This window comes from Oryctolagus cuniculus, chromosome 2, assembly GCF_964237555.1.
Source record: "Oryctolagus cuniculus chromosome 2, mOryCun1.1, whole genome shotgun sequence".
In the NCBI taxonomy this organism is placed as follows: Eukaryota; Metazoa; Chordata; class Mammalia; order Lagomorpha; family Leporidae; genus Oryctolagus; species Oryctolagus cuniculus.
The window spans coordinates 47598942-47626720 of NC_091433.1; the positions used below are offsets into that span (position 1 = coordinate 47598942).

A 27779-nucleotide genomic window follows, 5' to 3' on the forward strand; every position below is an offset into this window, starting at 1 on the left:
GTGTCGCTGGCAGGGCAGCTCCTCGGCTCCACCTGTCCCAGCCGAGGTCTGGTGAGAGGCTGGACCCCTCTGCCCACCAGTTTGGACAGCTAAGTGGGCAACTGAACGTACAGTAAACTCTCCCTCAACAAGGGCAAAATTGCGTTACAATGCTTGGTTTCTTCTTCTCATCTGGGTACAGCATGGCTGGTAAAATCCACAAAATAAGCCACCCCTCCTGACCCCTTTCACACTGCCAACCGTCCCTACGCTACCCAGAAGCAGCAGTGCTGTGACAGCCATCAGTGAAGAGGAGGATCCCTCATACGCCCAGCTGCCTTGCAAATGAGAGCCTGGGTGACACAGAGCTACGGACGGGACGCCGTCAGCATCATAATGTCCCCAGAAAGACAAGGGCAAAGCCGGCTCTCAGTAGATGGCTGGTTTGAGATGAAGGCAATTCCTCCGGCGGCCAGGAGAGGGCAGGTGTCCAAGAAGTCGGTAACACAGGAACCCTTCTCTACAAAGCACAGAGGCCTCTGGAGAGATTCAAAGAAAGGGCTATGAACTGCTGGGTCCGCCTGGAAGCCATCATCTCTCGGGACAAGATGACTCAGTGGTCATTGAGCAATCTGTTCCAGGGCTTGCACCGAGCCACCCGCCAGCCTTCCTCGATCCATGTGGATGACATCCCATGGAGAAGCAGAGACAGTCACAGAGGTCAAATCGCTCCCTTGCTTAGGGACAAAGAAAGAGCCTGAGAGAAATTAGGAGGCTAGGACAGAGTCTAAAGAATGAGAACAGCACACAAACGCAGGGGGAAGAGGCAGAGAGCTGGAGACACAGTGACGACAGGCACAGAGAGGCCAAGCGGTGCGGGACATCACAGGGAGAATGAAAAGAAAGGGGTCATTTAGACAAAGTGCGTTTCAGATCCGGCAAGCTAAGATCCACCCCCAAAGTCAACCGCATGCTCTCGGGCTCTCTGTGCATGGACTGACCACAAGCATGCAACAAGAGGTGGGACGACCCAAATTCATGGTCAGGGGCAGGTGACAGCAGGGCTCCGCCGCTTTCACCAGGTATAAGGTACTCCACGGAACGGCCCTAGGGGACGCACTGGGAGTTGCACTTAGCGAATCAGTTTCCAAGAACATTCTCAATGGACTCCCTGGTAATTAACAGAGAAGCGACTGCAGCCCAGGTAGGGACAGAGCTTATGGACAGGGTGTAAGCTGAGCACCAGAAAACTGCCCGGGACAGTGTCTGGGCCCAGAGCCGCCCCACTCCCCACAGGGCTCTCCTACCTACCTGGGAGGAAAGCACCAGCACACAAGGGGTTCACAAAACCATGCTCCCCACAAGGGTACTAATGCAGACGGAAATGGACGTCATCTGTGTGTGTGTGTGTTTATTTAGGCTGCGTCCAGCTAACCCAACTACTCTATGGGGCGGGGGCGGGGGGCCTGCCCACCCAGCCTTTGCTGTGCGCGTGGCTTTAAATAGCTAGGAACAAGGCCACAGTGGAACAAAGGAAGGAAACAGGAGCTCCCTGCCTCGCCCGGCTGTAATTAGGTTAATGCTGGAACGTGATGAAAGAGGCCCACTTGGCGTGAGGGTCTGGAACAGGAGCCCTCGCCTGGTGCCCTGCGGATTCCCCCCACCCCCGCCCCACCCCACAGCCAGAGAGCCGGGCCCAGAGCGCTCACCCTTTTTCCGGGCCTGGGCGATGACTTCAGCAGCACTCTTGCTCATCACCTTGGTGATGTACAGGGGGCAGTTGGTCTGGTTGGCAATGGTGATGGAACGGTTCACCGCTTCAGCCTCCACCTACAGAACAGCAGAGCAAGCATGAGAACCCAGCCCACCCCGCCTTTATCCCCACCCAGCAAGAGAGAAACCGCTGTGTCCCCGAGGCTCTGTCCCAAGAGGCACTGCAGGGTGGGTGACACTGACTCAGCCATCACCCCCTATTCCGTAGCAGCAACGACCAGGCTGACTTTGTCCTGATCCTTCTCCAAGTGTGGTCAGCGAGCCTGCAGCATCAGGATCAGCCTGGAGTCTCTAAGAAATGCAGATTCCCAGGCCCTGCCCAGGCTCACAGACCAGAATCCCCAGGGGCAGCACCTAACACCGCGGCTGTCGACAGTCTCCGTGATTTTATGTTTGCTAACATTTGAGACCCACCACGCATGCACAGCCACTGGCTTTTGCTTTCGGCATCCCTAGTCTCGAGGCAAGACATTCAGTGATGGGATCTGGGGGACAGGGCTTCCGTCAGATGCTCACCAAAATGCCAGCCAGAGTCAGCCCCCGAGACAACGCGACCTCACAGGGCTCTGAGAAGGCAGTGAGCCCCCTGTGTGTGAAACATGACCCTGGCTGGCCAGCCCCAGCTGGGTACGACCTTGGGCACGAGATAGGAGAACGGTTCTAAACAATTATCTGGTTCTCTAAACCTAATGCTTCAGTCATGGACTTTTCAAAAACCCCAAACACCTAATTAGGCAAGACTCCCAGGACCGAGTCGTGTCGTATGTAGAGATTCAGCAGTGTGTATGACGGGCAGAGGAGAGGATGGTACAGTATCACAAAAAGCCCCTGGTGGCTGGCGCTGTGGTGCAGCGGGTTGAGCCACCACTTGGGAGGTGAGTACGGGAGTGCCAGGTCGAGTCCCGGCTACCCTGCTTCTGACCCGTCTTCCTGCTAGTGCATCTGGGGAGGCAGCAGGTGACAGCTCAAGGCCTTGGGGCCTGCCACCCACGCGTGAGAGCCAGATAGAGACCTGGGCTCCTGGTTTTGGTCTGGCACAACCTTGGGGAGTGAACCAGTAGATGGGAGATATCGCTCGCTTTCTCTTCAAGTAGATGAAAATAAACATCTTTCAAAAGTCATTGGTGGCATGCGCGTGTGGTACAGTGAATGGGTCACACCTGGGACCCCATACTCCATATCAAAGTGCTTCACAAAGTCCTGGACACTCTGTTCCCGATCCAGCTTCTTGCTGGAGCACACCCGGGGTGGCAGCAGATGACGCCTCAAGTACTTGGGTCCCTGCAACTCATACGGGAGGCCTGGGTTGAGTTCCAGGCTCCAGGCTTCCACTTGGCCTGGCTCTGGCTGTTGTGGGCATCTGGGAGGTAGACCTGGAGACAGACAGTCTCCTCTCTCTGCCTTTCAGGTAAAAAAATAAAAATAACGCCACTGGTTTCCTCCCGAGTCCTGGCCAAACTCCGTGATTTGAACTCTGAAGGGAGAAGCTGGGTCTGACTCTTGGTACCTTCCAAGCCCCACCCCAGGAGTTCCCACTGTGGCTCCTGGTTCACAGCAAGTGCTCAAAACTGCTTGCTGAGCAAACAAATGATTTCATTTTATGTTAATGGCACTAAAACTGGGCGGTTCCGCCCAGAGCTGTTATTTTTCACAAAAAATAACTGAGCTCCTGCCTAAATTAACTTAGCTAGGCTATGGAGATTGATCTATAGCTCCCTGCATTAACAAGTAACCTGATCTAGTATAACATAAACTAAGACAAGCTCACTCAACTGCCTTTGGCCTGCTGGGCTCCATGAAGACAGATGTCTAGAAATCCACAGGCCGTGCCAATGGCCCTTGACAAAGCTCACAGAACACCCAAGCTGTTTCCAATTCCTGGAATAGCTGAGGACGGGCCCTCCCTCTCCTTGGCCCCAGCGCCGGGCGGAGTCTCAGCGGGGTGAAGTGTGCCGGGGGCTCAGCCAGAATCCCCAGCACTTTGCAGCCATGCCGGTGATGAGCCGACAGCTTGTCCCAGGACTGACACTTGTGAAGGTGAAAAGACACACTATTAATAACTGTGCATGAGCCACAGGCACACGCCAGGACTGTCAGGCACACTAACTAGGGTGTGTCATGGTACTAACTAGGGGTACAACAAGCAAGGCACTGCTTACACCAGGGCCCTGCCCTTGAGACTGGCTGCCAGGAAGACTGGTCTCCTTGGTGGGACGACTCCGGCTACTGGGATCCCATTTGCTCAGATTCAGCTGGGAGTTCAATTCAGATTCCACTCCCACCCCAAGAGGTAAGAGGCCCAGCACTGGGCAAAGTGGATCCAAAATGCAGCTCATTGGAAGAGAAGGTCCTTTAAACTCTACTCCCCAGAACATCTGACCCTTCTGTGTTTGTGTGTGTATGCCTCAGATACAAGACATACACTATTTTATACAACACTGAACTCTGATCTAAATAATAGCACTTGGAAATTATGAAAATAGTGTGATGGGGCAGGTGTGCCAAAGAGTTACAGTAAGCCATCACTTGCAACAGCAGAATCCCTATGGTGGAGGCCATGTCAATCAGGGCTGCTCTGCTTCCAATCCAGCTCCCTGCTAATGCACCTGCTAGGCCTAGCATGTGGGAGACCCTGATGGAGTTCCTGGCTCCTGCATTTAGTGTGTGTGTGTGTGTGTGTGTGCGTGTATGTGTGTGCGCACACACAGCCATTTGGGGAGTGAACCAGCAGATGAAAGAAAGATCTCTTTCTCTCTCTCTCTCTCTCTCACTGCCTTTCAAATAAATAAATAAATCTTTAAAAAAGTAAACCAGTATGGTAGTTTAAAATAAAATCTCTGCCTTATTACAGAGCTCTCAGGATTCTGCTTTTAAAGATGAGACCACCCAAAGCCCAGAGCGGAAAACGACCTGCCCAGGGAACACAGCAGTACCAGCACGCCACATGCCCCCGAGAGCCCTGCCCCTCTCCACCCCCTGCATCCTCCTTCTGTGAGGCCCCATTGGGAGGTCCCCTCTCCTGTGAAGGACTCTTCAGGACCCCACCTGGAGTCCCCGCTCTCTTCCCAGCCACCAGGGTCTCACAACCATTACCCGCTCCCAGCCGCATCAGGTTCCATCCTGCACACTTCCTACCTGCCTCTCTCCCCCCAGCTCACCTCGAGTCCCTTTCAGAAAGGATGGCTTCTCATTCGCCCCGCTGCACCCATGGGACCTGGCTCTGCCTGGATCAGAAACATGCTCACCCATTCACTCCATCACGGCCAAGCCTGGTGACTAATTCCCACCTTCTCCACCCTCTCCTCTCCCAGCTTCTCAGAGCAACCCAGGGAAAACCCTACCAGGCAGTCTCACAGGGTGGGCTGGGAGGAAAAGCCTACAAGGGCAGGACCAGGCTCCGGAAAGTTCAGATTCAAGTCATCCACCACGATGCCCGTGCTGGACAGGATAGAGGAGTTGCTGTGGCCCATGCCGCCCACGACCACTTCACGTGCATTAGCACAATCTCCCTCACTGAACTGGAAAGCTCACAGTCACTCGGAGTGCTTCCACGTTTCACTCTTTATGGTGCCCGCAGGGGGTTAACACACACAGATTCCCTCTTGACAAACTGAAAAATAATCGCCAGCAGCCGAGGAGAAGTGCCAACGGTGCCTGGGGGTGCCAGTTCTAATCTGGCTCAGCCTCTAAAACTCCCCACTACTCTCCTCATCTCCCAGGGCTACCGTCAGGAGGAAATGACTCAGGCTGCCACAGGTGACTGGTGCCTCCGGATCAGCTGGGAAACAGACTCCCCGATGGAGCCTCCCCGCAAGTGCCCACTCCGGGATTGGTACGCTCCCCCAACTGCCCGCTCTCCAAGGAGCTTCTCCGATTGGCTGCCAGGGAGCTGTCATTTTCAGTGCAGCAATTGCCAGAAGTGAAACGTCCTGATCTGAACCAGGTAAAAGTGGTTTTCATTTTTCTGGTCAAAGCAGCCACCAGAACACCACCTCTCCGAGAGCTTTCTCCTTTCCGGAAACCCCAGGGTGGGCTTTCTTCCTGCTTTTGTGTTCTGCTCTGCAGACAGCAGAAGAAAAAGGGAAGCCAGCCCTGGGACACTCACGCAGGCGGAAGAAGCCTCACGTAGCCGGGTACGCAGCTTTGCTCTTCTCAGACAGCAGCTTCGTCTCCCCTAACTGTGCCATCAGCGCCGCGGGTACAGGCCTCCATCAGTACACTGGACAAAGCCGAGAGTACACTCCCTGATGAGGCCCAGCTGAGCTTGGGCTGGTGTGCTTGTATGTGCGTGTGTGTGTGAGTGGACACCCATGTACATGCACGCACAAGCATGCACTGTGGGAACAGGCACGCAACAGGCTGGACACTGCACTCTCCAGCTCTGCTTAGGTAACCGGGCAGACGCTAAACTTCACCCTCTGCCATCTCCTCACTTGAGGATGGAGGTGAGAGTCCCACCACAGTGCAGCCCCAGCAGCCCCCATGCAGGGCCGGCAGAGGCACATGGTGCAGGCCGAGGGACGGGAGCACTCTGGGGCTGTGTGCAGGAGCTGCAGAGCTGTGTCCCAGATCCCACACGGGACAGCAGGGGAGCTGAAATGGGAACATCAGCACAGTGCCCAGCACAGGCAAGGGGGCTGTGAAAGCTGGCACCATGGAACCCTGCCAGCCCTCTGCCCCCCGAGTCCTTGAGCTCTGATGCCTGATCCCTAAACTGGTCCAAGGCCGAACACAGGACCAACTACTGGGAGGTCTGGACTGAGGGTGCCTATGATTTTCTGCCACCCTGTGCCTAAACATCCTCAGGAGGTTGACTCTGAGAACAGGTGGCTAAAGCAGTCACAGAAGCCAGGCTGGCAGCGGCATGGAAGCCACAGACAGGATCCCCTGGGGTGGGACGTGAGCACCCTCCTCACTGAACCATCAGGGACTCCGCTCTGCATTTTCCTTCCACGATCTTAAACCATTTGCCAACCAAACCTGCTCATTACGTTCTATCCCACACAGGCTTGCCACGAAAAAACGGGTAATTCCCTTAGGCGTCACAGACATTTCAGATCCCCTTCCCGGGTTGTGGTGCTGGTAAGACTGTTGAGGCAGAAAGGCATGAGCCAGCACTCTTCTGCCAGCTTTGCCTCAGACACCCCAGAAAGGGCCTGGAGAAGTAGAGACAGGAACGAGAGTCTTGGGCTGAATGAGCCATCCTGGTCAGTCGAGCACTGCACTTCACCCATGCACACACATACACACGCACACATGCACATGCACACAAATACACACACATACACATCCATGCACACACATACCTACACATACACACACACACACACACACACACACTCACACACAACCCACGGCTTCTCAGAGACACCAAGGTCAACAACACAGGAGCCCTGTTCTCCAAAGGCGCAAGGCTCGGCACAGCGCCCACGGGCACCACGGCACACATCCTGCTCTTGGACATTCACCTCCTCCGGCCGGCTGAGCACGTGTCCTTCAGGGCCGGTGATGCCCAGATCCAGGATCCTCTGCTGCTCCTGGAAGGATTAAAGAAAGCCAGGCGTCAGGGAGAGTCGGGCTCCCATGGGCTCCGACAGCTACAGACCTAGGCCCAGGGCAGCCCTGGCAAGGTGGGAAAATGGCACTGCTGGCCACTCGGCCCTTCTCTGCCCTGTTCCCGGTCCTGTCTGAGCATCAGTTATGGCCCTGCAAAACCACTCGGCTGATGCCCTGGGTGCTGAAAGCTGCTGTCTTCCCCACCCGCAGCCACAGCAAGGGAGGCGTGTGGGGGTTGTTCCAGCTCCCACCCAAGGCAGCTGCAGAAACAGTCCCCCTGTGGAACAGGAATCGGCACAGTCCACCCAACAGGCAGGTGCATATGGTGCCAGCATTCATAGCACGGGAACACTCAGCTGCCTCTGGCTGTCTTGTGCCTGCCACTCGCCCCCCCGCCCCGGGTGATGAAGAAAGCCCATACCTCTGCGATGATGTCACCATTTTCCGCGTGGACTTGGGCGATGGCACCGATATCCCGGATCACACTCAGGACCTCATATATCTGAGAGACAGGAGCACAGGGGTCAGAGACCGGGACAACCAGCTCCCCACCATGCTGGTGAGCTAAGAGACGGTGCCCCTTAGTTGCTTCTGTGAAGCCAGACTTTTTGACGACCTGAGGGTGACATTTCTGGCCACGTCGGGCAGAGGAGGATCCTCTGTTACTCATGGAGGCAATGCAGGTAAAAGGATGTGGGTGAGGAGTGAGAAGCTCAAGGATGAGCCCCCGACATGCACCATGTGTTAGGGGAGGCTTGCCCGGCTGCACTGTGCCATGGTTGGCCCTACCAAGGCTCAGGTCCAGAGCCGGTGGAGCACCAGCCCCAGGGCCAAGGGCACCGGGCTCACACTCCCCTAATGGCTAAATGATATCAGCAACTCAATCCACCAGCCACTGCCCGAGGAGATAAGGGATGTGCCTGCATCAGACACTGCCTCCCACATGACAGCCATGGCCCCAGTGTGCCCACTGTCTTACCTGGGAGTCGGTTAGCTGAAAGCGATCTTTGAAAGCCATGTACACAAGGAAGGAATTTACCCCTGGAGGACAAACAACACAGAGAGGCTAGGTCATGATGTTTAAGAGCAAAACCACCACCCAACACAATCTGGGAAGGAATAAGAAATTTTAACAGTCGTGCAGCACTTAATGGCAAGAATACGTTTGAGAAATGCGTCGCAGGGAGATTTTGTCACTGTGGGAGCACCATGGAGTGAGGCACACGACCCTAGGTGGTGCAGTTATTCTACTCCAGGCTATACGGCATAGCCCACTGCGGCTAGACCACAACCTTGTATGGCTTCCTACTAGGCTCAACACCGCAGCCAACCACAACACAACAGAAGTGTTTGTGGGCCTACGCATAGGAAAGGTACAGGAAAAACACTAAGCTGTAGGAATTTCTCAGCTCCACTATACTCTTACAGAGAGCCATAGTACAGAGAGCCATCGTGAGCCACAGCACTGTTCTACAGCACGTGACTGCACTGTGCATGTGTGTGCACGTCTGTGACTTTGCGAAGGTGGGCAAGGAGGGAGGGCAGCAGAGTGTGGAGAGCAGGGGATGGAGACAGAGAGATCCAGCCAGGGGTAAACACGAAAACCAGTGAATCTGGGGATAGGGTGAAGAGAATTCATTATAGTATGCTTATCATTTGCTATGAGTTAAAACTATATAAAAGTTAAAATGTGCCAGTGCTTATACACCCACGTTCATGGCAGTATTGTTCACAGCCAAAAGGTGGGAGCAACCCACAGATGGATGGACTGCCAGAGTGTGGACCATACGAACCATGGCACACTAGCCAGCCTGAGAAAGGAGGGACGCTCTGACTCGTGCCACAGCCACGTTTAAGTGATCTGTCCAAGGCCACCTTGAGGACAACAGACGAAGTGAAATAAGCCAACCCCAAAAGGCCATAGTATTTATAAAATCTTCCCAATTCTATGTTATGTGTATTTTAACAATTTTGAGAAATAAAAGAAAAACACTCTCTGACCCCAAACTGAGCCTGTTGCACAAGAAAATGAATTAGATATTTCTGTCTATGAAGACAGATCACTAATAAATGTCTTTCCTTGGGCTAACAGACTGCCCTCCATGTTGATTTTTAAGAAACATTTTTTTCAATATGAAAAAACCCATCAGCTTGACAAGCAGATGGCGCAATGCTCATTCTGGCATCTTGAAGTTCTCGCCTCCCGAGGCACCAGACCAAACATCCCTGCCTGACATCCATCACAATTTTAAACAATTGTCCTGACAACCTCAAAGCCTGGGGACTTATTCAAGCCACTGGGGGTCGGGGGAGGAGGCCTGGCAGCTGCCTGGGCTAAGAGCCCCTGGACATCCTGGCCCTTCTCTCCTTGCTAGGCAACAGTAGTCATGGTAACCATGCAGCCTGATTTGGAGTCAACTCTTAAGTATCCAGAGTAAAAATCTCTTGGAGATTCAGTATTCTCAAAAGTAAAAGAGGCCAAAGCTTATCTACTTCCTTTTATGTATTGTCTTCAAGCTGGAAAGAATCTCAGAGGACATCCACTCCAATACCGTCAGGGGAGACACATACATACAATACCCTCAGGGAACGGTGGTCAGCCTAGCAGTTAAGATGCACACATTCGGCAGGTGCTGCAGCGGGCGCTACAGAGCTGGCATCCCTTGTGGTCACCTGTTAACTCCCGGCTGCTCTACTTTCAATCCAGCTCCCTGCTAATGCACCTGGGAAAGCAGTGGAGGATGGCCAAAGTGCTCGGGCCCCTGCAACCAAGTGGGAGACCCAGAAGAAGCTCCTGGCTTCAGATCGGCTCAGCTCCAGCCATTGCGGCCATCTGGGGAGTGAACCAGCAGATGGAAGCCCTCTCTCTGTCTATCTGTCTCTACTCCTGTCTGTAACTCTGTTTTTCAATAAATCTTTAAAAAAAAAAAAAAAAAAGATGCCCACATTCTACGTTGGAGCACCTGGACTCCAGCTTCCTGCGAATGCAGACCTGGGAGGCAGCAGTGCCGATGCAAATTAATTGAGTTCCTGCCTCCCATGAGAGAGACCTGGATTGAGTTCCTGGCTCCCAGCTTCGGTCTCAACCCAGCCTCGGCCACTGGAGGCATTTGAGGAGTGAATCAGCAAACAGGAGCTCTGTTTCTCTCTGCCTCTCAAATAAATTAAAATAAAAACAAGTAAGTGAGACTCACAGCATGTAAGTAATTTGCCCGAAGTCTCACAGCTAGTCTGTCTCAGAGCAGAGAAAGAAACCCAAGATCTAGCTCTCTATTCTGGGGCTTTTTCTACCCTATCTTCAAATCCCTGCCACCCATGTCCACAGATTCCCCTGTGCCATCTCATCACAGCACAAGATCCTTCCGGGCCTAGAAACCCCAGAATCCCAAAGCAGCAGGTGCTTCCCTAAAGGGCAAGACCCCAGCGGTCAGCAAGGGACCCAGCAATCTAGTGTCCCCAGGCAGGACCAGGATGTCCTTGGGCTCCACCACCTGAACCCCCAAGGTTCTCACTGACAAAAAAGCCCTTGAGGTCACCCTCAGGTAATGAAGATTCCTCCAACCTCCCTGTGACCCTTCCCAATCCCTGGAGTCTCCCTTCCCAAAACACTTCTGTGGAACAGTGACGAGTCCCCAGCTGTCTCAGGCTTGCAGCATCTCATCCCCGTCACATGCTTCTGCATTCTTGCGGGTTTGTGCGCTGCCCTGTGAACCCTCTCTGGGACATACACTCTCTGGGACATACACTTGTTATCCTTTGAGGGTGAAGCGCTCTTGCCGCAGCTTCAACTCCCCAGCCTGGCATGAGAACACAGAACCCTCACGCCAATAAGCTGCGAGCAGCTGCGACATGAAGAGCGGGTCCCAGTAGGAAGGCTATGTTCTCTTATGAGCAAAGGCTAATGTTGCTGCACAGGGCTAGGCAGGAGCTTCCACCAAAGCCCTCGCTCCTTGCTAGGGATTCGCCTGAGCATGAGACGCCAGTGGGATCTGTGAGCATTGTTCTCAGAGCTCACCCCACCCCACCCCACCTCACCCCCCACCCCCGCCAACCCAGAATTGTGGAAACAGCCGCAGAGAGTGCTGGGCCGGCACAACCTACCGTGGTCCTTCACCAGGGCTTCCATCTCCTCCTGGATGCCCTTGTGCCACTCGGTGATGTCCACGTGCAGGGAGTAGTCACAGCAAGACTTGCTGTCAGCCCATTCCCTCCACTGGTCGAAGGCAGCCAGCAGGCTGGTCCCGGGCTCGGGAACCACGTGGTCGACTAGAAAGGAAAGGGCACATTGGTCATCCACATGAGCTGCACGGGCCAGGGGCCAGCGAGTGTGTTCCCATCGAACCCATGAATAAGGCTTCTTGGGTTCCAAATCTAGACAGTGATCTCTACAACCAGCTTCTAAGAATACACTTAAGCAAGCTGACTACCCAAAGGGGACAAAGCCGAAAGCAGAAACTTGGCACTGGAGGATGGCGCTGGGGAAACCATGCATGAAATGCCCAGATCTGATTCCCACTCCCAGTCCCTGAATGCACAAACCTGGGGCACGACTCACAGACAACGAGTCCTTAGGGACAATGGCGGTGTCAAGCGACCGGCAGGGGCAGCCAACCTCCCCGCGTGTGAGACGTCCCCTTCCAGAAAGCAAGGGGCCCGAAGGCGCTGGAGCAGGGCCACGAGGACTGAGCCTCTCCAAGGCTCCCGGGCACGCCCGCGCTCTCATGGCCGCTCGGATTTCTGCAGCATAATGCCACTTTGTCATTTACGGGAAATCTTTCATCTTAAGAGCTCAAAGCATTTTAAAACTGTTATATTATTATTGAGGTAGGGTGATATGGAGGACAGATGACACTGGACTCAGGGTGACCTCAGTTTGCTTCTTGGCGCCACCATTTACCTGCAAGGTGCCCTTGGGTAAACTACTTAATCTCCATTGCCCTATGATGTGTCTGTGCTGGTTTAAAATGGGGATAATATTACCTGGCACATACATTTGTTATGAGGATTAATGAAACAGCATGGCTATCAATGTTAGGTCAGTCTTCTATTTAAATCTCCCAATGGCCTCCCCTGGCTCTTCACAGAAAGATTAAAGTCCTCTACAAGGCCAACCAGAGCCTGCCCAGCTCTGTCCTGGCCTACTTCTAGGACATGATCCTGGACCACCTCTCCCTGGCCTCACTCTGCTCTCCAACTATACAGGCTGTCTCTCAGCTACCACAATACCAGCCTGATCCCTCCTACTCCAGGGCCTTTGCGTGTGCTTTTATCACTCCCAGGTTTTGGAGAGGTTTCCTCCATGACAGGAGGCTTCTCAGACTATTATTACCCATCTTCTGCTCAGGGGCACTAGCATACACACTGAAATGATCTGTCTTGGCCAAATCAACTTTGTGCAACAGTAAGGTAGGCAACTGACACAGAAGTTAAGACATTGCTGGGGATGCCTGCACCCCACATCACAGTGCTGGCTTCAAGACCTGGCTCCACTCCCAATTTCAGCTTCCTGCTAAAGTGCATTCTGGGAAGCAGCAGGTGACACCTTTAGCACTTGGCTCTTGAGGGGAGACACCCACATGGGAGACAGGGATTGAATTCAGTCTGGCTTCAGCCTGATCCACCCCAAGCTATCAGAAGCATTTGAGGGGTGAAACAGTAAATGAAGGAGCTCAATGTCTTTCTGCCTTTCAAATAAATTTTAAAAAGAAATAAAAAATTTTAAAATAAGATAAAACCCAATACTCCTGAAGCCTAAAGTGATGAATCATTCTTCATAAATAAAATATTAGCTTTTCAACTCCCAGGTAAGCAGTTCTGAGCTAAGAAAATGCCAGCTCAGGCAATGCTAGTGAGCTCAGATTTCTGAAATGGATCAAATCTTGCGAGTGCTGCTAAATCACTCCGCTGGACTTGGCTTTGTACACATCAGAAGCAAGAGAAATAAGTCCATCTATGCTGAATTATCTTTTGGCAAAAATTTACTTTTTAGAGTATGTATTAACATATGCAATTAAATGGATACACATAAACCTGGTATCTCCAATATAACATTATCTAATGAAAGCAAAAATGATACACCTCTTAAACGCAATGGATGAAATATTAACATAAAAGCCCTGTCAAAACACTTTCAAATTTTCTTCTTACATTGTATCCCTTTCCCCAAAATAAACATAAAATCATCATTGTAGCAACTGGTTTGGACAAAATCTCCCCAGCCAGGAGTGTATACATGTATAGACAGCTGTGTATGTATGTGTGCACAGGTGCACAGGTGTGTGTTATATGTACACAGGTGTGTGTATGTGAGGGGACTGCAAAAAAAGCTCATGGGGAATAGAATTGAAAGATGTTAATTTTAATGCAAATAATTTTAAATCCCCACACAATTTTTTCTGGTAATATGCATTTTCTGTGAACTTGTTGAAGATCTCATAAGTATAGCTAGGTAAGTAACATTCTGTTTTATAGGCTGTCTAAATTTAGAGTTGTGCTCTCCAGCCAATGTAAACAAGGAAGACTTCCATGTCTGCCACATCTCTGTTTCTTTTGGGACTGATAAACAAATCACTTCTCAGGAGGAGGACAGTAACTGCTGACAGCCACTGAATAACCCTTTGCCCTGGGTCAGTTTATGGTGACTTTTACATCATATTTTGACAGGAATACTATTAGATAAAATATTTAATAATATTTTAAATGTATGCACCTCCTGTACCCAGTTCTGTTCCTGGGCTCTTTGCTCCATTCATTTGTTAGTACCAAATGCAGCAGCTTTTTAATACATTCCAGTATGTGATGATAAAGTTCCTCCTGGGGGCTGGCGCTGTGGCATAGCAGGCTGAGCCTCCGCCTGCAGCCTTGGCATTCCATATGGGGGCTGGTTTGTGTCCCAGCTGCTTCTCTGCTGATCCAGGTCTCTGCTATGGCCTGGGAAAACAGTAGAAGATGGCCCAAGTGCACCCGCATGGGAGACCTGGAAGAAGCTCCTGGCTCCTGGCTTCGGATCAGCTCAGCTCTAGCCATTGTGGCCATTTGGGGAGTGAACAAGCAGTCTCTCCCTTTCTCTGTCTGTAACTCTACCTCTCAAATAAATAACTAAAATCTTTTTAAAAGTCCCCCTTACATTCCTCTTTTTTATGGGTGAAAAAAAATCACCTTTCAAAGGCTCATTTCCTCCATAGCATTCTCTTCCCTCCCCCGACCTGGGAAATCCGAGCAGCCGGCATGCAGGAAGCCTGCTCCTCTTCCAAGCAGCTCAGGCGGCCCCCCACTGTGCTGCCTGTGCCTGCCCCAAGTCACAGTGGGGACAAGGAGAGGGCCCACGACCCTAAATCTCTGGGGACGCCACAGCACCCAGAGCTACCCTCCCTGAACTCCAGTGTGCCTGGGTTCCGGCCTCACCACGCAGTTTCTGGCTCTGTAGACCCGGCTGGGCCCTGCTGATCTGCACTTCTCATAAGTGAGTTGCAGTGCAGCCTTGGGCCACTTTGTCAACAACTGAATGCAAACTGCTTCCCTTTTACTTCTCCTCCCACCTCCAGCACTCCCTCAGCACCACGTGCAGCATCCGTCATCCCTTGTGAAAAAGCCCAGGTCCCTGGCGGCCACACCGTAGCTTCCCTCCACACCCCAAAGCCGGCCGCTGGCATGATGAACCCTCGGAGAGTCAGCTGGGCTGAGCGCTGCAGGGACATAAACACGCTCCTCCCCAGAGCTAACGACACTCAGCAACGTGTCCGGGAAGAGCCTCCACATGTTTTCCCACAGTTCTCCCTCCACAGAAGCTCTCCTGGGAAGAGCAGCTCTCAGGGAACAGGACAAAGGGTCACCCACACTTCCGGAGGGAGCAGAGCGTCCCCACTAAGGACATCGCTGCAAAGGACTTGCACGGAACTCACAGGCCTGCTTCCGGGTGACCTTCTAGGGCTTTCTGACCCCGAAAGATGGAAAACTCACTGCCCAGGAAAAGAGGAGGCACCCTGGGGCCAAGGACCTCAAACCCCGGGCTTGGTTCTTGCTGCAGTCCTCCTGTTATTACTCTCCAGGACTCCCACTTCTACTTCTTCTTCTTCTTCTTTTCAAGATTTATTATTTTATTTATTTGGAAGGCAGAGTTACAGAGAGGCAGAGAGAGAGAGAGAGAGAGAGAGAGAGAGAGAGGTCTTCCATCCACTGGTTCACTCCCCAAATGGCTGCTACAGCCAAAGCTGAGCCAATAGGAAACCAGGAACCAGGAACTTCTTCTAGATCTCCCACATAGGTGCAGGGGCCCAAGGACTTGGGCCATCTTCTACTGCTTTTCCAGGCCACAACAGAGAGCTGGATCAGAAGTGGAGCAGCTGGGAATTGAACTGGTGCCCACAGGGGATGCCGGCACTGCAGGAGGCAGCTTTACCCACTACGACATATAGCCCGCCCCTCCCTCACTTTTTTAAAGATTTATGTGTTTGAAAGGCAGACCGACTGGTCACAGGAGAAAGACAGAAACAGATCTTCCAACACTGGTTCACTCCCCAGATGGCCACAACAGCCAGGTCTGAGCCAGGCAGAAGCCAGGAGCCAGAAACTCCATCCAAGATTCCCATGTGGGTGGCAGGAACCCAAGTCCTTGGGCTATCATCTGCAGATTAACAGGGAGCTGGAGGCCGGCGCCACAGTTCACTAGGCTAATCCTCCGCCTGAGGCACCGGCACTCCGGGTTCTAGTCCTGGTTGGGGCGCCAGTTCTGTCTGGTTGCTCCTCTTCCAGTCCAGCTCTCTGCTGTGGCCTGGAAAAGCAGTGAAGGATGGCGCAAGTGCTTGGGCCCTGCACCTGCATGGGAGACCAGGAGGAAGCACCTGGCTCCTGGCTTCAGATCAGCGCAGCACCAGCCGTAGTGGCCATTTGGGAGGTGAACCAATGGAAGGAAGACCTTTCTCTATGTCTATCTCTCTCACTGTCTAATTCTGTGAAAGAAAGAAAGAAAAGACCAGTGCCGCGGCTCACTAGGCTAATCCTCCGCCTTGCGGCACCGGCACACCGGGTTCTAGTCACGGTCGGGGCACCAGATTCTGTCCCGGTTGCCCCTCTTCCAGGCCAGCTCTCTGCTGTGGCCAGGGAGTGGTGGAGGATGGCCCAAGTGCTTGGGTCCTGCACCCCATGTGAGACCAGGAGAAGTACCTGGCTCCTGCCATCGGATCAGCACGGTGCGCCAGCCGCAGCGCGCCGGCCGCGGCGGCCATTGGAGGGTGAACCAACGGCAAAAGGAAGACCTTTCTCTCTGTCTCTTTCTCTCTCACTGTCCACTCTGCCTGTCAAAAGAAAGAAAGAAAGAAAGAAAGAAAGAAAGAAAGAAAGAAAGGAAGGAAGGAAGGAAGGAAGGAAGGAAGGAAGGAAGGAAGGAAGGAAGGAAGGAAGGAAGGAAGGAAGGAAGGAAGGAAGGAAAACAGGGAGCTGGATCAGGAGCAGAGTTACCGGGACTTGAACCAGCACCTGGATATGGTGTGTGGGCACCCCGAGAGGCGGCGTAGCCCACTGTGCCACAACTTGCTCCTACACTACATTTTGTAACAGCTTTATCAAGATGCAATTCACATACTATACAATTCCCTCATTGTGCTTCTGGCTTTGAGTACATTCACAGAGCTGTACAATCATCACCACAATCTAATTTTAGAACATCACCCAAAAAAGAAACTCCACAATCATCAGTAGTCACTCCCTGTTCCCTCCAACCCCTGCTACTCCCAGCCCAAAGCAACCACTGAGCTACGCCCAGTCTCTATAGGTTTGCATGTTCTGGATACGTCATACAAATGGACTCATCTAATATGAGGTCTTTTGTGTCTGGCTGCTTTCATGACGATAATGTGTTCTGGCTCCGGCGTGCTGGGCAGGCCTCAGCACTGCCCCATGTGCTGCTGCAGGTGGTCTTAATATCCAGTTTTCATGCTTATTGGATACTGGCAAAGAGTGCATAAGCTGCTCTTCAAAAATCCAAAACAAAGATCACCTTTGTAGCTTACAGCATTTAAGACTCCAAATTTCTTCAATTATTTTATTTTTCCCATCATTGCAGACTCACGTGCAGTTGTAAGACACACAGATTAGAGGAGTGTGTGGTGAGGCAGTTACAATGCAGCCTGGGATACCCGCAACCTATACCACAGTGCCTGGGCTCGGTCCCAGCTCCACTTCTGGTTACAGTAGATGGAGGATCTCGATCTGCGTGTCTCTTGGGGCCAGCATCATGGTGCAGCAGGTTAAGCCACCACCTGCAATGCCAGCAACCCACATCAGAGCACCAGTTCAAGTCCGGGCTGCTCTGCTTCCAATCCATCTTCCGGCTAATGCACCTGGAAAAGCAGGGAAGATAGCCCAAGTGCTTGGGCCCCTGCCTCCCATATGAGAGACGTGGATGAAGTTTCTGCTCCTGGTTTAGGCTTGGCCCAGCCGCAACTGTTGTGGCCATTTGGGAGTAAACCAGCATACAGAAGACCTCTTTATCTGTATCTCTCCCTCTCGCTGTCACTCTGCCTTTCAAACAAATAAAAATAAAAAATTTAAAAACTCTGAACAGTCAAAATGATACTAAGAATAGAAATTATAAGTGAAGGAGTCTCGCAGCCTTTCCTGCTTTCCAGTGGAAACATTTTATTCATTTGAAAGTCAGAGAAGGAGGGAGAGAGAGGGGAAGGGAGAGGGAAGGGGAGAGGGAGACAGAGAAGCCAGGAGTCAGGAACTCCATCCAGGTCTCCCAAGCGGGTGGCAGGGACCCAAGCACTTGAGCTGTCACCTGCTGCCTCCCAGGGCATAATCAGTAGAGCTGGGACTCAACCCCAGGCACTCTGGTACCAGATGCAGGATTCCCAAATGATGGCATAACTGTTGTACCAATTGTTTGTCCCCTGAATTCGTTTAATTAAGACCCCAAGTTTTAAAACACTACATGTCCGTGTTTCTGGTGAGTTCTCAAAGGGCCCTTCATATTTTAAGCACAGAGACGGGGGCCAGCACCGTGGCTCACTTGTTTAATCCTCCGCCATATGGGATGCGGCACCGGCATCCCATATATGGTTGACAGATTCTAGTCCCGGTTGCTCCTCTTCCAGTCCAGCTCTCTGCTGTGGCCCGGGAGGCAGTGGAGGATGGCCCAAGTGCTTGGGCCCTGCACCCGCATGGGAGACCAGGAAGAAGCTCCTGGCTCCTGGCTTCGGATCGGTGCAGCACTGGCCATAGCGGCCATTTGGGGGGTAAACCAATGGAAGGAAGACCTTTCTCTCTGTCTCTTGCACTGTCTAGCTCTAGCTGTCAAATAAAAAAAAAAAAAATCATAAAAAAAAAAAAAACAAACACAGAGATACCAGTGTAGCCGTCCCACAGTCCATGCTCTGACTCAAGGCAGCCGAGCAGGATGCACACTCTGCAAGCTCATCAGGGGTTAGGGTGGTGCAGCACAGGGGGCGCCCCGCCCAGCCCCAAGCTCCCTGCCCCCAGGTGTACCTGTGAGTACGGAGGGGCAGCTCTCAAACCTCCTGTCTGTCATGTGCACACCTCGCCTTGCTCCTCGGGATCTCCACTCGATCAGAACAGACTCATTCTAAGTCCCCCAGCCTCATTGCCTTAGCCACCATCCCACTCCCTGCCTTTAACTGTGTGTGCGGCTGCCTCTCTCCTCCTCATCTCAGATAAATTCATCAACTTGAATTAAAAGCAAACCATCAGGGAGATGAGCACACAAACCACCGGCAGCGCAGCGGCAGCGGCAGCGGCTTATCTACGTGGCTCTCCCCAGCTGGCAGCTACTGTGCACGCTGGCTGGCGGGTGACCTCATCAGCCAGGCAGGGAATGGCTTTTGTGGGTGGAGAGATAAGAGCCTTTGTGTGCCCCGCCTGCCAGCGAGGATAACATGGTTTTGTCCTGAACAAAAAGGCAGAAAGCAAAGAGCAAGTATCTGCCCTCCCTGGGAACAGACAGGGTGCCCACAGCAGAGGGACTGGCAGAAAGGCCAGAGTCAAATACCCTACGTCCCAGCCAGCACTGCCACTTACTCAGGACATGACTCTGGGCAATGAATTCAAAGTCTTGGAGCTTCAGAGGCCTCATCTGCAAAATGGGACTAACACATTTAACTCACTGGGCTCCAGTGAGAGTATAAACGAGTGATATGGGAAAAACTGACCAAGGGCACCTGCTCCAGAGACCTGCTCAGCAAACACCAGCAGGAAGACAAGGTCATAGTCCTCTGCAAGAAGCATGCCCACGCATAAACTTGTGTGCTGTAGGGTGTTTCAAGACGTTCATGGGAAATGCAATGAAAAGGTAAGTTTGGAGGTGGCGTTGTGGCATAGTGAGTTAAGCTGCCACCGGTGACGCTGGCATCCCATGAGCACTGGATCGTGTCCCAGCTGCTCTATTTCTGAAACAGGTCCCTGATAATGCACCTGGGAAGACAGCAGGTAACAGCTGCCCAAGCACAGGCCCCTGCCACCCATGTGGGAGACACAAATGGAGCTGCAGGCTCCTGGCTTTGGCCTGGCCCAGCCCCAGACACTGCAGCCATTTGCAGATTGAATCAACAGATGGAAGATGGAAGATGGATCAATCTATCTATCTATCTATCTATCTACCTATCTTTCTTTCTTTCTCTGTAACTCTGTCTCTCAATTAAATCTTTAAAAACAAAACAAATAAGTTCATTTTGCTATGAAAACTTTTGAGTTCCAAGCATATTTTATTCAGAACACACATCTTCCATGAATTTCTTGAGGTCCCTCATATGCATGGGCTTCAAAATTCTTTTACACCAAAATAAGCATCTTTTAATCCCATTTTTCATGCACTTTTTGAGGTATTGAGGTGATTCTAAAGCACACACTGCCTTAGAGGGTGAACTAATTGCCTTTTGCAAATACATTTTCTTCTACAATGCAAAGAAGCGATTCCTTAAGAGCTAGAACTATCTAGAATGTCTGTGCTACAAAATGGCAACAATAATGTGCCACACAGCACTGTGACCATTCAGCAGGATGTCTGCAGACTACAAGAGTGCTCTCAAACATGACCAGTTATCATTCACAGTCTCTTCCCATAAAGCACCCCACGGGGCAGGGAGGGATTGGCATACAGAAGGTGCTCACTAAGCACAGGAGAGACCAAACAGCACACCTGCCTCTGGCGAGCAAGGCTCTGGCCAATCTAACACTGCAGCACTGGGGACACAGCCCTGGGAATATCCAACCCAACCTCCAACCTAAGAACCCCCCGAAGTTCCACCAAAGTCTTAGGACACAGCTTTCCTATTGGCCCATACAAACTCACTGGGGTTGCATTTTACATGTTATTACTTATGTAATTATTGTGAAAGGCATACAGTCAGAAAGAGACAGGGAGAGAAGGAGAGAAGAGTGAAATCGCTCCCATCCACTACACTCCCCAAATGCCCACAATGGCCAGAGCTGAGCCAGGCCAACACCAGGAGCCAGGAATTCAACTCAGTTCTCCCAAGTGGGCAGCAAGGACTCCATGACCTGAAGCCATTACCACGGCATCCCAGGGTCTACAACAGCAGGAAGCTGGAGTCAGGAGTCAGAGCTGGAACTCAGGAACTCCAATATGGGATGTGAGCATCTTACCCACTAAGCCAAACACTAACCGTACGGCTGGACTTTGAGCACCAGCCCTCCTGAATGCTGCTCAGGGCCCTTGCTGCCTTTGGTGAGCACAGTCAAGTGTACACTGGAAGCTGGGAGTGCCAGGAAAAGCAGCTCCTACTTCTCAAGCACCTCCCAAGCACGGTTCATCCCATTAATCCTCCCAACAGCACCCTGAGGTGGGAGACGGTGTCGGCCCCAGAAGGAACCAAGAAGCAGCGGGATGAAGTAGCATGCTCCTGTTGCTGAAGATGCACCAGGCGGAGGCCCAGCCCACAGAAGGTTTGCAACATTCATCCCACCTGTGCCTCTGCCCAGGACAGCTCTCGGGAAGATGCTCAGCCAGGCAGGCCTAGCCAGTGCAGACGCAGAACCCAAGCCCAGGACGCGTGACCTCAGAGCACCTGCTCCTCACCATCCCTGTCCAGCAGCAGACCTGATGGGCGGGTTCCCTGAGAAGTGAGATGCAGTCTCATTCATCCTTTCAGTGTTGCAACTCCAAGTGCCCTAACTCAATGGACAGATAGGGAGTGTGCCCTCGACCTAACGGCATAGGACTAGACACTCGGAACTGCAGGAGCCTTCAGCCACTTGAGCAAGTCCTCTTCTCTTTTCCCAAACTTCCTTTCACGTAATTTTGCTTTCAAAAATAAACAAGTATATTCATATAAACCAAGATGAGCCATCAGTAACCGTTCAGCATCCAGCAAGGACTGCTAAAATAATTAAGCCCCAGTCTGGTGGAAGTACGGGCAGAGGCAAGACCCAGTAAAACATATTTATAAAACAAACAAGTGACCTAACGACCCGTCAGCCTCAGAGTAAGCAAGGAGCGAGAAGATATAAACCATGTAGAGTCTAATGAGGAGGAGTGGAGGGGAGAGCACACTGACCAGTGTACCTGTGAAACGATGTTGCTCAGTCCTCGAGCTGTTCTTCCCATCTCCTCTCATCAAGCTCTGCAAAGAGCTGAAAGCTGTTGGCATCCCCCTCCCTCTCCTCCCATGCCCTTGCAGCCCCCTGCACGCCTGCCTCACCCTGCTGGGGCCCAGGCACAGGCTCCCGCTGCACCCCATGCTCCTCTCTTCTCCTCCTTGCCTACCCGGCTTCCAGACAGGACTCCTGCCAGCTTGCCTCCCTTGTGTCTGAACACTTTTCCTATGGCTCCTCTCCCTCCACCCACATTCTCAGTGCCGGTGCCACACAGCTCAGTCCTTTTCACTGGCGTCCACTCACACGGCTGGCATTTGTCCAGGAAGTCTGCAGCGGGGTTCTCAACAGCTGAACAGCAGGTGCTGCCCTGGCTGGCCTGCGTGGGGCTCCTATCTCTTGCCCTAGTCTGTCTTTTCCTCCCTTACACCTTCTTCTTCTCCCTTCATCTGCATCCAGTCTTCCTCAGCGCAGGCCTTAGCCTCAACTCCGACCAGCCAATGGACGGGATGGAGGGCACCTCCCTGCGACAACCTCCTGAGCTAGGTAGGCCCCTCTGGCAATAGCACTGCCTGGGAGGGCACCTGCTGCTCATCACAAAGGAGAGAGGAACGCCAGGAGCAGAGAGGGTGGCCCACACCCTCTGCCACCACTCTTCCTTCCTGTGGCCTGGGCTCACTGGAATGAGGCTGCCCAGCCGCTGGAAGAGGACGCTGAGAAACCAGGAGTCAGAGCCAGAGACTGAGGATGGAAAAGGAGAGATAGGAGGCAGCGTGGAGAAGGCCCGGACCCCAGCTCTGACTGGAAAGGGCTGTCTTGGATTCTCATCCTGCTCTCCCAGATGGACCACCCACTCGACCAAAGCTGCCCACTTTAGGAAGTCAGCTCCACCTCTCCTCTTCAGGAAAATCTTCAAAACTGGGACTGGGACGATGGGGCCATGGTTTAATTTCATACCATGGTTTGCATTTATGTAATAGCAACCACACCAGACTCAGATTGGTAGGGTGCTTTTAGGACTTCACAAGTGTTATTAGGTACTTTCTCTCTTGTGGTGCTCAAACTAGGTAGGCAGGGCAGGTGTAGCTCCTTGGGTCAGAGGCCCTGTGACTCCGGGGCTCGAACCTGAGCCGGCAGCATGGAGCAGCCTGGCCTGCTTCACAGCCACCTTCCTGGCATTTCTAGGAACAGCGTTCACCTCAACGTCCATTCCCAAACCCTTTCCTGCTCGGAAACACATGCAGGCTCACTGCAGTGGGCAGCTAATGGACCGCCCCCGATGGGCAGAGCGGGGGATATCCACTGCAAGGCGGGCACAGTCCACTTAGGGCATCGAGTAAAGAGCTTGTCGACTTTTCTGCACCTCGTAAAACAGCTTTCTTTGAGGTTTGGTGTACATTGCACATGGCCCCTTGCCTGCAAGATCAAAAGCCAGACTAATGAAGTCTGCGTGTGGTGACGAAGGGTCATTTATAAAGTGCGAAGCCTTTCAGAGTGACAAAGCAAACCAGGAGCAGAAATTCTCCCTCTGACTCATCACAAGCAGGCAAGGAGAGTGACACAATGGGCCCATCTGCAGGCAGTATGGGGTCAAGATCCCTCCAGAGCCAACCCCGGGGCATGGGCTGGATGTGGGGAGGAGGCCCACTGGGGCCTCCTGGGGCCTAGGCACACACTCCTGCTGTGACCCACTTCACCAGCAAGGGCTGTGCTTGGACACGGGAGAGCTCGCCGACCCTCGCTCAGAATGGGGGTGCGTGTTCTGAGTACTGTTGACAAGGAGGGTTCAGCAAACCCTGAGCCTGCAGGAGCAGCATTTAACCGGCAGAAGTCCTTAAAGGACTTTCATTGTTTGTGTACAATAAGGCTACTAATTGCCCATGACTCTAACTTGTTGATATAAGCAAGCCTGGGAAACTCTACATGAAGAAACTGAAAGTGGCCGGGATCAGGTTGATGCAGGGACACTTAGAAATTGTCCTGTCACTTTACTGATGAAGAGTCAGAGGCCCAGGAAAGTTTCTAGAGTTGCCAAAAAATACACAAACAGATGCAGCAACACCAGAATTAAATCCAGGTCTGAATCCCAAGTCTGTGCTGTTTCCTTTACTTTATTTCTTTAAATAACAGTAGAAACTATGACCTATAAGCCTACCGCCCAATAGGCACTAATCTTTTCCTACAGTATCTTCCAGATTTGTCATGTCCAAGTACTTTATGAGGGTGTAATCACAGAGCATGCTCATTTTTCAGCACAGGCTTGGTCTTCTTAATGCCATGTTGTCTTAGAGGCACCAGAACTCAATTATTAGTGAAAGCAATTCATGGGAGAATCTACTATGGAAGAAGCTACAGGTTTCTTCCAATTTTCCTCTATTATATATAATAATATTTTATAACGTATTTGTGCAAATAACTCTTCTGCAAGTTTAAATAGCTTTCTCTTGAGAGAGGCCTAGGGTTGGGATTACCAGATGGATTAGGGTTCTTAAAACAGATGAGCACGCTGCATTCCGAAAGCGTCACCACTTCACTCCACCACCAGTCATGCATCAGGATGTCGTCCCCAGCAGCACCAGTATTTCCATGTCGTTTGCTTATTATTTCACTATGCCAGGCAATCTCTGTTTCAGACTCAAGTAGGGAACTGAGCAACACACGAAACACACTGGCGTTCTGATCAACCAGCTGGACCACGCAGTGACGGACAGCAAGAACATAATTCAATGGCTACGAACACCAGCTCAGTCCTAGTCCTCCCTAACACGTTTCCCAGGTTCACCAACCTGCCCCTAACATGATCCCAGCTAAAGCTGCTTATGAAGGTGTCCCCCATCTAGGCAAGTAAACAGCAAATACGGAGTCGGCCCTGCCACCCCCCAGTCCCCGGGCGCCTGGGTACACAGAGAAGCTGTGCTTTGTCTCAGCTCCCTGTTTATGCTCACAGACAGACACTTCATAAGGAAATGCCATCCCCAAAGCAGGATGACGCAACCATGGCAAGGAGAGCCAGAGGTGAAAGCCCCAGCCAAAGCCGTCCAAATGCAAAGCTACGAACCCTGGGTGCATGCAGAATTTCTCCAAGAGATGTTGAAATTGTTGGCCAAGCGTGGGACAAGCTTTCTGTTTCCTGTAATTAGACAAGCATCCTAAAGCCAAGTCTGAACAAAAGCCACGTGTATGGCATCTCAAATCCCAGCACTGAGAAGTCCAATGCACACGTGGCTTCCGGTGGAATTCCTCTCAACATTCGAGTCTCAAGAAGGGACTTTTCCCGTCCCCACCACCAGCCGAGGCCCTCAAACACGCAGCTCAGACAGCTGGGCCGCAGCTCCACCACTCAGGAAACAAAGGGTAGAAGACCAATAACATCAGTGGCGTGTGACAGCAGCCCCAATGCCAGGACTGTCTGCACCGAACTCGCAGTGGGCGGGGACAAGCTGGAAAAACCACCAGGAACGGACTGCAGACGCTCAGGGCTGTGGCTCCAGAACCCCTCCTCTGGGCTTGGATCCTGGCTCTGCCGCTGACCACTTCCAGGGCCCTGGACAAGTTACCTAAGCCCCCAGTGCCTCGGTTTCCCCATCTCCAAAACAGGAATAGCAGCCGTGCCTACTTCACAGTGTAGGGGTTAAAAGCATGAACGCATGGAGTCTGTACCCCATCCACGAAACGGGCAATCTTAGGATCCAGTCTCCACTCTGGGCCTCAGTTTTCTTACCAATAGTACCACTCAATAAGGCTGCTATGAAATAGCATTTATAAAGGGCTCACAATAGAAGGCCCTAGATAAACTTGTGCTAAATAACTAAGCAGCAGAACAAGACTGCCTTGCAAGCCTGAAGCTGCTTGACACAATAGCTGGCATGGGATTAGTGCTCTCCAAATGTCCAGGCCCTTCTTAGGCTGCTGGTACGGAGACTGACACGGTTCTGAGAGCCAGGGGGAGGGCTCGGGGGTGGGCAGGGGAGGCTGCAGCAGGGGGTCCCAGTGAGGAACAGCAGGGCTGGGGAAGGCACTGGATGAAGGCACTACTGAGACGAGCCTGGAGGCCCTGGTGACACAAAAAAGGGCTTGGAACTGCGAGTCATTCATCCAGCAGAACAGTCATCTGCACTCAACTAAGACCCAAGGGGGCAAAACAGGTCCGTCCGGTTCAGGAAGCAAGGAGGCACTGATCACATACGAGCCAGTGCTGGTCCAAGAAGAATCCTGGAGACCCTCACCATCAGCAGCCACAGCCGTGGGCTTGCCACTTCCAGGGCACCCTGGCCCCAAACAGAAAGGATTGGGAATGAATAGCTCACGTCCTATTTTATCAGAAACCAGATACAAGTCAAACCCTCAGCCAGAGCAGATAACACAAACTAATCATCATTAACAAAATGTGTTCCCAGCAAAAGCAAAGAAACTTGATTCTACAGGCTCCTGCAGCTCCCACAAAACATCACCTGAGATCCGTCTCTAGCAGGCTTTGAAAATATTGGGGCTACTGATAACTCTGGAAGACTCCCTGAGATTACGGGGAGCCCAGGCTGGAACAGATGACCTGGCTCTTCCCTGCCCCCTTCCCCCGTGCATGTGCATGTGTGGACAGACAGGTGTGCATGCACACACGTGTGTGCCGGTGTGAGCACGGCAGGGAGGTGGGAGTGGACACTAGCTCCCCACTCTACTCCCCGGAGCCTGATGGTTATAGAAGGAAGTGGAGGAGACTTCCCATTTTCACCGTAAAGTCTACCAGAAGTAAATCCCAGGCTGAACAAACTACAGAAAGAAGGCAGAGCACTGGTGAGCAACAGTGACCATGGGGCTTGAGGACAACCGGAATGTGTTCCACACAGGACCCGGTCCACCGCTGCCCGGCCACACTGAGCTCCGAGGAGCTCCACCTCCAGAGAGGGGTGGCAGCTGGCAGTGTCGGGCCTGATGAGGTGGCTGGAGAAACATGTGAGTAATGGCGCTTCCTCTGTTTGTCTCCGCTTTGGGTTGCCAGGGGCTACAGGCCCACAGATTCAGAGCCGGCTTGCCAAAAATAAGAGATTACAGGGCTGGGAGGAACATCACGAAATACAAAAGTCACGCCACAAAGCTTCCACGTGCAAAGATTGGGTTTGACTCAGTTTTCCTTCCTGTTGGGAAGGGAATTCCACCGCAATCTTAAAGACCTTCAGTTTCTCAGACTGAAATTGACAGAAACACATGTGCTCACATATGTCACCTGCAGGACTATGTTAAAATGCTCCCCCAAAGCCCTAAGGTCATTGTCAATAATGGAGAAGAATGAGCAAATTGATGAAAAAAGGCTGAACTCCGTGCAAACAAACCCTATGATCTTACTGGAGTAAGATTTGATCCCTCCTTCTGTGCAAATGTGGACTGAAATTAACCATGAGATGCACACACCTGTATTGCAGGACATCACTGACTGACACACGCCACAGAATAAATGCATAATTTACCGCAGTGTAACATGTAACAAAGACAAAAGCACCCACTGCCAACAATACCAAGTCACGTGTGCACAGAACGCTCATGGGCAAGCGAGCAGCCATCGTCCCTTGTACAAAAGCTGCTGGGACCCGGTCTCAAGAGCGGGTCAGCTGTTGGACTGGAGCGAACCTCGGAAACAAAACAAGAGAAGTCTGGACTCCATTCTGTTTATTTCAACATTGCACAATTCTTCCTGCATCCCCTCCAAATAAAGTCCAGCAGGGAAGGAAGAGAGGGTGATGTCATATGTTGACTGGGATCGATCTAGAGCCAGCATAATTTGATGGGTGTTTTCCTCCTAGGAACCTGGACTCAATTCAAAAAAACAGCAAAAAACATAGCATGACAGTCCTCGAGTCTGAACCACAGCCACTGTACCATCGTGTGCTTGCGTCTCGGGCTGAAGGCTGATT

The 27779-nt window shown here is 52.1% G+C and overlaps 1 protein-coding gene across 3 annotated transcripts in view; it reads right to left on the reverse strand.

Moving 5' to 3' along the window:
- Positions 1-27779, reverse strand: part of DPYSL2 (dihydropyrimidinase like 2) — a 149978-nt gene that overhangs the window by 18481 nt on the left and 103718 nt on the right. For all 3 annotated transcript variants that reach the window (XM_051842554.2, XM_002709455.5, XM_070068271.1), the window contains exons 4-8: positions 11410-11574; positions 8288-8349; positions 7730-7810; positions 7221-7289; positions 1689-1809 (exon numbers count right to left, since the gene is read on the reverse strand). In XM_051842554.2, the coding sequence (XP_051698514.1) occupies positions 1689-1809; positions 7221-7289; positions 7730-7810; positions 8288-8349; positions 11410-11574 (498 nt within the window). The remainder of the gene's footprint in view (positions 1-1688; positions 1810-7220; positions 7290-7729; positions 7811-8287; positions 8350-11409; positions 11575-27779) is intronic.